Source organism: Saccostrea cucullata, unplaced genomic scaffold (genome assembly GCF_032062105.1).
Source record: "Saccostrea cucullata isolate Sc308-1 unplaced genomic scaffold, CSIRO_AGI_Scuc_v1 ctg4927, whole genome shotgun sequence".
In the NCBI taxonomy this organism is placed as follows: domain Eukaryota; kingdom Metazoa; phylum Mollusca; class Bivalvia; order Ostreida; family Ostreidae; genus Saccostrea; species Saccostrea cuccullata.
In genome coordinates this window covers 12,784-23,461 of record NW_026930647.1, presented here as the reverse complement: position 1 = coordinate 23,461, position 10,678 = coordinate 12,784, and the positions used below count along the sequence as shown (strand labels likewise).

General features: G+C 31.8%; 1 protein-coding gene across 1 annotated transcript; it reads left to right on the top strand.

Moving 5' to 3' along the window:
• Positions 1–1,364: 1,364 nt before the first annotated feature.
• LOC134229435 (protein kish-B-like) lies at positions 1,365–3,180 on the top strand. The gene is made up of 3 exons (XM_062711189.1): positions 1,365–1,448; positions 1,637–1,768; positions 2,218–3,180. The coding sequence occupies exons 1-3, from the start codon at positions 1,439–1,441 to the stop codon at positions 2,298–2,300; spliced, it is 225 nt and encodes a 74-aa protein (XP_062567173.1). The 5' UTR covers positions 1,365–1,438; the 3' UTR covers positions 2,301–3,180.
• The last annotated feature ends 7,498 nt before the right edge of the window (positions 3,181–10,678 follow it).

The window sequence follows — 10,678 nt, the reverse complement described above, 5'->3', positions numbered from 1 at the left end:
CCTAAATTATGATTGCATCATACATGCATACAGGAATCATTTTCGAGGTCAAACTTACAAATCATCAATTCCCTCACCTTTTAAACCGATTTGCAGACCGTGCCTTGACATGAAGTCCTTAATTTTTTTGTTTAAATTATCCAAAGAAATCCTTATAATTTTATTTAAATAATACTGTAATATTTCTATGACGCGGATTTCTTCAATTCCTTTCTTGTGATTACCCATGCACAAAAACTTTAAGCAAAAAAATATAATAAGAATATTTCATGCTAAAAAGGAAACAATTAATATTTTTATACACGTCAGTCCTTTTGTTAAATTCTCTCGCATCTGTACAGCGTATATATATAAACGTGATCGAAAAAAAAAGCTATACTAGTATATACTTTACCTATATTTGTTTTCCCATTTTTGGATTTAATCAATGGGATATATTCCTTTTAAATGAAAAAAAAAAAAATGAAAAAAAAAATCAGAATCATCAAAAGTCAAAAAGTTGAAAAAAATCATAAGAATTTATATTTGTCACTATGGTCACTTACGTTTTCTTTGCGAGTATCTGTTTTCTTTGCTGACATCGATTTACCGTTTACTGTCTGCAGACAAGACTTTTAAATGAAAATTAAAAAATACCAGAATTGTGATGCATGCATGCATATTATCGATCTCTCTATTTATACATTCAAAGCGTAAATGCCGAACAACTCGATTAATTTACTTCCCTGAAGTGAATTCATTGAAAGACGACTGGACCAGATTGAGATCGAAAGGTTAGCAGCTACTATAAAGTTTGTTTGTTTGTTTTAATTTGATCAATGTAGGTGGGGGGGCGACATTCTTTCTTTAAGTAAAATGGCTGCATGATTTTTATTTATACAATTTTATATTCACAAGTAAAAGTGAATGGGGCAGCCGCTGGCAGCAGGCAAAACTTATTTTAGGCCTCTCCTCTCCCTATCGCTGCATCTTAATTAAAGCCTCTCTTCTAAAATCTTAATTGTTGCAATTTACAAAGAATGAAATCGAGAAACAACCACGCACACTCAGACAGTTATACACACGAAATAAATTTTTCGGGCATGTTATAATATTTTTTCTCTTTGTGAATTTTTTTCATGCCCCCCCCCCCCTTTTTCTTGGGGGGGGGGGGGGGGGATGGCAGAAAAGAAGCTAGAATGATTTTTACATAAATTAACATGAGAAGCTTTTTAAAAACTTTATATTTTCTTCAACAACACTCATCATATTCTGTTTAGAGAAGTGGACAAGCTTTCACCCTTTTAGTCATCTCTCTACCGGAATATATTAATTTGTACCGCTTTACTCTAATTTTTAGCGAACAAATTTTATTTCCGCTTTGAGAAAATGCCACGGTAGAGTTTGTTGACTGTGTGTCTGAATCTGCATACCATTTAGAAGATTCTGATACGGCAAAATGACAAACGGTAAGCTGAATTTATAATTATGTACAATAACTACCTCTTTCATTTAATTCAAGGAAAAACAACAAACAGAAAGGAGGAGAATTTAAGATAATCGAATGTAAAATATGAAAGGAAATGAAAATAGATTAATATTTTGTAAGTGTAGTTTTATTTCAATGACTTTATCATTAGTTTGCTATTTATTTTAGCATATTCGTTCGAGGGAATCATTGTGTTCAGCATGTTGGTTATCTGCACCTGTGCCTACATGAGAAGAGTTCCACGACTGAAAAAGTGGTTTTTATCAGAGAAAAAGGGCTTTCTTGGGGTGTTCTATAAAGGTAAATGAGAATAAAAAGTGTTCAAGATCAAACATTCTTTTTAATAAGGTTGAAAACTAAAATAAATATTTTAAGTCCCTTTGGAATGTTATAATACCTGACTGGCCTTTAACAAGAGGAGAGGTGGTAGATAGAATGTTCTTTCAGTAAAATGACATTGTTTTACGGACCTGGTTTAGGGATGAAATTTGTTCCATGTATTGGCAATGTAGCAAAATAAAAAAAAAGTTGATTACTCAAACCCAGTGCATTTAATTCAAACAATCCAGAGAAAATTATTTTAGCTGTGGTGAGGGCTTGTCCCAAAACATAGTTCGATTATTCTAACTAAAGTGATGGAAGATTGCTTCATCAACAACAACTATGAGAAAAATCTTGACATCATATTTATTTCATTTTAAAAAGAATTGTTGATTTTATAATAAATTTCTAATTGATTCTCTTTTCAGCGTCTGTGATTGGTACTAGACTTCATGTTCCAGTGGCTTTGACTTGCATTTTAATGGCATTCTACATTCTGTTTCTGAGGTGATAGGAATTAAACAAGTGAAGGAAAGTGACTGATGTATATATATTAAAAAGAAAAGAATGGTGTTCATTGACAACATTTGGGTACAATCATGAAGTATGGTACAGTGCATTTTTGCTGTGATAAAAGTATTGTGCTCTGTTTTGTAAAATTGTGCTGTCATTTGACATTTACATAAGAATTATACATGTTATATGTATTCAGTAGGTGTAACATTTTCAAAAGAAAATACTAGAATTGATAGAAACAATCAAAGAAATGGACTCACAAAGTGGAAACTTTTAATAGACATGGATTTAATAGACAAGGGTCCAGAGGACATAAAATAAATGCAATATCATGTTTCAAAAATGTGATATCTTTTAAAATATGTATATTTTCTGAAACAAAAAGTGTTGGTCAGACACAGTACAAAAAGAATGTTTGTATTGAAAATAGTATATGTGTAGTGGGAATGAAAATACTGTGAAATGGAACACTAGGTGTTAAATTACACAATGTTTACTCTATAAATTATTTCTAAGATGTTTCAATTAGAAAATACTCATCAGTGAGTAGACAATTTATAAGGGATCTGAACTTTAGAGTAATCATTTTTGTTCATCTGTACCTTTCAAATTTTGCGATGTACCCATTTGAACCTGCACATATCACACACTTTTTATGTATGTAGCAGAATTACAGTGAAAATAGTAGAATTCTGCTTATTAAATAGGTAGTAGAAGAAACATCATTATCAATTAGATATTTCTGTGAACATGTGGATAATATGTACTCAATGTTACTGAATGTCTGCTGTCACACTGCAGGAACATTCTTTATGTATGAAATGTATATAATTATTCTTAGATTTTTAATATGTGTATTTGTTATTTATGAATTTGATTGTCTGTAAAATATTTAATAAAAAAAATATATATTCTTTTCTATGTTCAAACTTAAAGAGAGAATGAGTTGGAAAAAATACTTTTGGCATGTATTGTGAATGGAAATGGTCAGTAGTGTATAATAGCATTTTCACTGTATTGAGTGATTTTTTTTCTCACAGTCAAAGATGTTTACAGCATCCTGTATAAATTTCACAATAAGTTAATAATTTGATACATGTAATTATATTTTAAAAGAATTCTTTTATTGAAATTTAATTTTCATACCTCTGGTCATATTACAGATTGAACCATTTTTCTTGGCTTTATTCTATATGAGCATCATGTAAACTCATTTATATTTTTTTATGCTTCATTAACTTGTATATTTTTCATACTTGGCTGTCAGGAATCAAGTATTGACATATACATGTAGATTTTCAATTGTCTCGTTGAAAAGTTCTTAAATGCATCATTTCAATGCAAGGGAGCATCAAAAGAAAGCCAGGAGCAATATATACATGTATGTAATGCACATTATCAATGAGGAAAATCCCTCTTTCCCTTATTTGATATGAAAGATACTGAAAATCATACATGTATGTATTTAATATGTTCTTTGTTCCTCACATGATAAATTAAAACTTTTGAAATAAAACCTTCACAAATCTTGCAAAATTTGTTTTGCTCACTTAAGATACAGTAAAATCTATTTATCTTGATCATGAGCTTGTTGGGACCAAGAAAAAAAGGGAAGATATATCTGAGGATTCAAGATTACTTGGGTTAGATACTTAAGAATATGTGATTTGGACTTGGAAACTCTTCAAATATGGTATTCAATGCATTTAATCGGTATTCAAAATACCAAAATTCAATATTGTACAATTTCCCTTTTATATTATATAAATTGATATAGTAGTATACATGAACAATCAAACCTTATGATTTCAAACCCTAAGCAACCATGGAAAAATGATAATAGATAATCCAAAGATTAGAGACATCGAGACTGAAATGGTCCTTGTAACACTTAAAAGAAATCTAATTTCAAAAGTGATTTAGTGTTTTAGAATTTTAATACATTAGATAGATCAATTCCTAAATTAATAAAAAAAAATCAAAATGATTTTGTACATTGAAATTTAACATTTAAAAAACCTAGATTTTAAATATCAAAATACGAAAAATTGTACTGCACTGTTGCAACCACTATTGAAATAACAACCACTATTGAAATAATTATTTCAATAGTGGTTGAGAGTGCATTTCAGTAACAAACATAGGTTGCAACTGTAATGAAATAGAATAATCGTGTGAATTTAAATGTTTCTAAAATCGTCCAATCGAATCATTTTATAAATAAAACATCATTAACAATTATTAACAAATCAACATTTATATTACAGTTAATCAGAATTCCCAAATTATTAACCAATCATTAGTACTAAGTAATTAGAAAAATTATAAATACAGACACCCATGAAGTGTTCCTCATCGCTTGAGTAACACCTCTTGGGCTAGGTTGGGCTTTGTCCGGAAACATTAGAATTGTTCGTCAAACCACTCAGCTCAGGAATTTAGTTCCTTATTAGTGTCTCAGTGACTTAATTTATATAGTGTCTTGGTGACTTTTAATTAATATAGTGTCTTGGTGACTTTTAATTAATATAGTGTCTTGGTGACTTTTAATAAAGTTTTCTTGGTGATTGCTAGGGTGTGTTTAGGGTATTTGCAGACTGTGTCGGGAAACAACAGAATTGTTTGTTATACCACTCAGTCTGCAACTACAGAGATAGGTTTTAGGTTTGATTATTGATTAAACTGTGGTTGGTTCTTTTCTTATAATTTGTTGTCGTTAAGTTCATGTTTGTTTGCTAATCATTATCCAGTTTGGACCGAGGAAAAAAATATTATAACACGAGTTTGTCTATTTTGCCAATCCAGATTTTATATTTGTCATTGTTAGTGGATCGTCTGCATGAAGTTGACGTAAGTTTGTTCGATTTTATATGATAACGTAATTCTTAGGAAGGAAACCTAAGCGAACTCAATTATGAATCATTTGTACTTTGTAAAAACGTAACACAACCACTAGTGAAATACGACCACTTTTAAAATAATTATTTCAATAGTGGTTACATTTCAGTAACAAACATAGGTTGCAACCACTATTGAAATATATGTACTTGTAATTATTTCAATAGAGGTTGAGAGTGTATTTCAATAACAAACATAGGTTGCAACCACTATTGAAATAATTATTTCAATAGCAGTTGAGGGTGTATTTCAATAACAAACATAGGTTGCAACCACTACTGAAATACGACCACAATTAAAATACTTATTTCAATAGCGGTTGAGAGTACATTTCAATACAAAACATAGACTGCAACCACTATCGAAATAATGTTCAATTTTGATATAAAGTTTTCAAATTCAATAGTGAATGAGATAATGATTTCATAAGTGATTTAAATAACTGTTTTGATAGTTGCTGATAATTAATAGACCACCACATTTTAATCACCATTGAAACAACACCTACTATTGTAGTTAACCCAATACAGAACATCAGCCTTTTTAATCTTCATCGTCCCTAAGTTTTGCATCAATGTACCCTTATCACCTGCACATGTGGCATATATCTCTCAGTTGATTCGATATGCAAGAACATGCTCTACGTATGAAAATTTAATTATAAATGAGGTAGGTTATTGACAGGCAAATTGATGAAACAAGAAAATCAACAGTCTTGTTTGAAGTCATCATTTCGTAAGTTCTAGATTCGATACAATGACTTTGTCAGCATATATATCTTGTCCTTAAGTCAAATACTGACCGACGTTTTTTCATACTTATTGTTAGACCATTATTTACAAATTGAATTGGCGACGAATTTTTCCGTTTTTCCCGATCATGACAAGGAGCACACGGCGGGTGAAACCGGTCGGCAGGGGATGTTCATTCCTCCATGGCACCAGATCCAATTTCTGATGTTATGGAGGTCCATGTATTCCATGTTTGCTCTGCTTCAAAATTGTATTGTTCAATGGACTTTTGAGCTGAAATGCTTTTTAATATCTCCATATATTTCACCTAATGTATTAAAATTCTAAAACTCTAAATCATTGATAGAAATCTGAATTGTGAAGTGTTACGTGGACTTTAAGCTGTGCCAGGGTGATGTATCTAGAGAAAAACACTACCAAAATTACTTCAGAGCTGGATTTGAGCTGAAAGAGCTAATTTTTCATGATGGATGCAAATAAGTTTGAAGTTTTTGTAGCAGGTCAATTCCTAAGGACACTCAGATGAGTGAGCTAAACTTGCATGGATAGAAAATCAAGATGTGAACACTACCAGACATTTTTGAATGTTGTGACGAGACTAATGCATGTAATTGTAAAACAACGTTTTTAAAGCAGGTCTATTCCCTGCATGACATGAACAGCAAGCCCAACGAATTCAGCCCATTTTTGTTGGGTAATAAGCCAAGGAATGGACACTATCAGACCTTGCTTCGAATGCAGATGGATCTGACCTTCTCTTCTAGAAGATTAAACAGGTTAATTTTATTAATCAGAGTTCAACGTGAAGAGGGTCTGACTCTGATCTGAAAACAAGAAATTTGTAGAAATTACTTTTCAAAAATTATGAAGAGTTAAAGATAATTTTACTTGAAAAAAAATTGTACAGTATGACTAAAAACAAATGTATAAGCCTTATTAGAACAATTTCGTTGGTTCCTAATACATGTAATCTAAAAGGTGACAATAATGAACAGAGATCGACTACGCAAACAAAAAATGTTAAGATCTAGATGGCATATTATAAAACACGGACCCCTGAGAATTCCAGAGGTGGAAAATTTTATATTATTTTTCAGCAATGTTTTCATATCGAAATTATTTAAGTATTTGCTTGACATTTTTTTTCAACATCTTCTCATCTACGAAACATATCATATGTTATACGTAAAATATATCAGGGCTCGAATTTACACTTTTTCTAAGAACTTGCAATTGAAGCCTAATACTTTTTTCAAAGTTAATTTTTGTAGTTAAAAAAAAATTAAAGCCCGGTGGATAATATGATATATACCTCCTCAATTATCAGTAAGATTAATTGATTTTTCTTATCAAGTAATACAATGTTAAGTGATGGGTAGTGAGACAATACTTAATTTGGTTTCAGATATTTTAAATCAGTATATTGTTAAGGAAAAAATTTTCCTATAAAAGCAGATTGAAATTTTGACAATATCATGTTCTAATGAATTTAAGTAATAATTATATTTAATTGATCTCAAATTCATTATGATCCATTCCAATTTAGTGCCGTGTGCATAGCAGCACAACGTACGTAGTATAAATTTCATATATTTCGCTGCATAGCGCCAATTCCAAATAGTCAATAAAGTAAGACTGTACGATAAGATCTCTGTGAAAATAAAAAGGAATTTATAATTTTATATCAACATAACGACTGACACCACCATGTGTAAGTAAACCGAATTTTTTTTTTCATATGGATTTAAAATAAATTAAATGTTTATACATTTCATATCAAAATTTTAAAACCTATTAACTGATAATTTATCAAAATAGTCAAACTTAATTTTAAAAGAATAGAACATTTTTTGTTAAAAAAAAAATGTATACGTAAATTGGATTATTTTACATATTAATTTATAAAAGAAAATATTTTTTGAGTGTTTTACACATTTCAAAAGTTTAAAACTTGGTTGATTAAGTCAAATTAGTTAAACTAAAGACTCTAAGATAATAATTTCACTGATATGTTCTTTAGTTATTTGGAAAATATATATATGAGAGGAGTTAGTTTAATTTTATCATCGGTAATCAGTATAGAAATTGACATGAAGGACAGGCACGTAGGATCGATTTTGAAAGTGGGGGGCCAGCCACAAAATTTTTTTTACTTACCTGAAGAAGTTGACAAGCAAAAAAGAAAAGAAAGAAAGAAAGAAAACCTCTCCGAAGTCGAATATCCTATTTCGGGGGGGGGGGGGGGGGGGTGTAGAGGCACACTTTTTTCACTACCAATTCCTTTCAATATCCATTTTTTAAAGCTTACAATACTACATTTCCTTCCTATTACTTACCTTTAGTATAAAAGGGGGGTGTGGGGGGCAACCAGTCTTTAGACGAATATTTTCAATAGTAAAAGTATTGTTGGCAAAAAAAGTGGAGGGCCAGGCCCCCCAACCCCTGGCCCCCCGTGGCTACGTGCCTGAAGGAGTGCTCAAGTACTAGTAGTTGGCACTAACAAATCGGCAGTAAACAGTTGGTCGTCGTTTATAAAATTCCATAGTTCGTTTTCAAATATTTTTAAACGAACTCTCACAGTCTCTATAAAATTAAAGCAGTAAAATGGCACAAAGGCACGATGCTTTTTAACGTTTGAAGAGGCACTGTATTGACCTCCACGGTTTTAAAAAAAAAAGTAATATCTATGAAATATCTGGTATCTCCTGTGTTTTATTAGCAGGTGAAAAGTATGCTGACATAATCAGTTTGCTGATAATCCCATTATGGATTTTGGCATCCTGCACAAGTGCAGTGAATTTTACTGAAGAATGGAAACATATTCTAAAGGAGTATGCTTATGTTTGTGGCAATGAAAGTATTTGTGATAAAAATCTTCTTTACGATACTACTCCGGTAGAATATTCAAATTCAAAAACAAACCTTTCAATGACGTGTCTAAAGTGTAGCTGTGATGATTCATGCTCAAAAACTGGAAACTGTTGTTTGGACATCGCGTTCAGCTCGTGCGTGCAAACATCGCACGGTTCAGAGTGGCCCGATGAAATGTACCATATGAAAAATTATTGTCCTCCGGGCGCAGATAAAGAACTTATTAGCAAATGCCAAATTACAAATACATATGAAAATATGCTTAAGAGAAATCCAGTTACTTCCAAATCAACCAAAATTACTTATAGTAATATTTATTGTGCCCGATGTAACAATGATTTTGATGTTTTACCTTGGATCGGTGATACTAAATGCATCGTCAAACTGAAGGATTTCACCTCTAAGGATGAATTGTGGAAATTCATTCTGGACGAGCATCTTTCATTTCATTATATTCCTTCGATCGAAATTATGGCTGAGTTGGGAGAACCTAAAAGATGCGATGCTTCTCTTATCAAGCGATGTAATGCCACGGGTGTGACACGTAATTATACTAGTATGTTTCATTACAATGTTGAAAAAGCCTGCGCCATTTTATATCAGCCGACGGGAGTTTTCCAGAACCCTTTTTGCCTATTGTGTAACATTCGAGATGAGACCATTACCCCACCGATATCTATGTGCAATGCAACGGGAAGGATGGGCAATTCTGATGATGATTTACGGAAAACATGTCTCAATGAAAGTTTGGATTTGTTGCGATATCCATATAAAAACAAGCACTGTGAAGAATGTAATTTGGTGAAAACAAAACTTGGAGATATTCAGATGTCCGACGCTGAAATATCAGTCAATATCTACAACAAACCAGTCCAAAAATCCTCAAAATCACTATACCAGTTTTATCTATCAGAAATAACAATAACTGCAATTAATTATTCAAAAAATCCCACAATTAGTCAATTTCTACCAAAAATTAATTTTGGATTAATGGAAACTATTACAATTCCAGATAAGAAAGAATTCGGTTGGATTAAGCAGAAGAAATGGTGTCGCATAGCAAAAAAGTACTTCTTTCCTGATAACCGAACTCTGAGTCAAATCATGCATGAACCTCCTTGTTCATGTATCACTAACTGCAGTAAAGAAAACAGTTGTTGTAAAGCTCGGGGAAGTATACTGAAGCAAATTAGGAAGTGGGGATGTGAGCCGACATCTTTTCCACGATCGTATGACATTCACCCAACTTCTTTTTTTATGATCCGTAAATGTCCTAATAAATACAAGAATGCTGTTATAAGGAATCTATGTGAATCAGATAAGTACATTGATATGCTGAGTTTTGTTCCAGTGACAGAGATTCAAACACTTAAAACCTATAAAAATTATTTTTGCTTCTTTTGTTTTAATTCGAACACAAGAGATACAGAGCAGATTCAAACGATTCCATGGAAGATTAACCTTGAATGTCCAAACATCTACAACTTTAAACACGAAGTCAAGTTTGGGTCTATGATGCAAAAAAGTATGTCAAGAAACTGTTCTATAACAGTCCATCCATACCTGACATTTTTACCACCAAAGTGCGAATTTCCAGGAATAGAAAATTTGTACTGTTCACTTTGTGAACGATCTAGTAAAGCTGGTGAAAGCTGCCCGGATGGCAGTGGTAGGGACCCAGATCTTCGTTCAATATTCTCGATATTAGAAAACGATGATAAATCAGATGATAACAACCACAGAAGCCAATGCTCATCTAATGAAATATTTGACAATTACAAGGTATGGTCATTCTTCTTGAAGCCAATGTTCATCTAATGAAATATTTGATAATGATAAGATTAGGTCATTC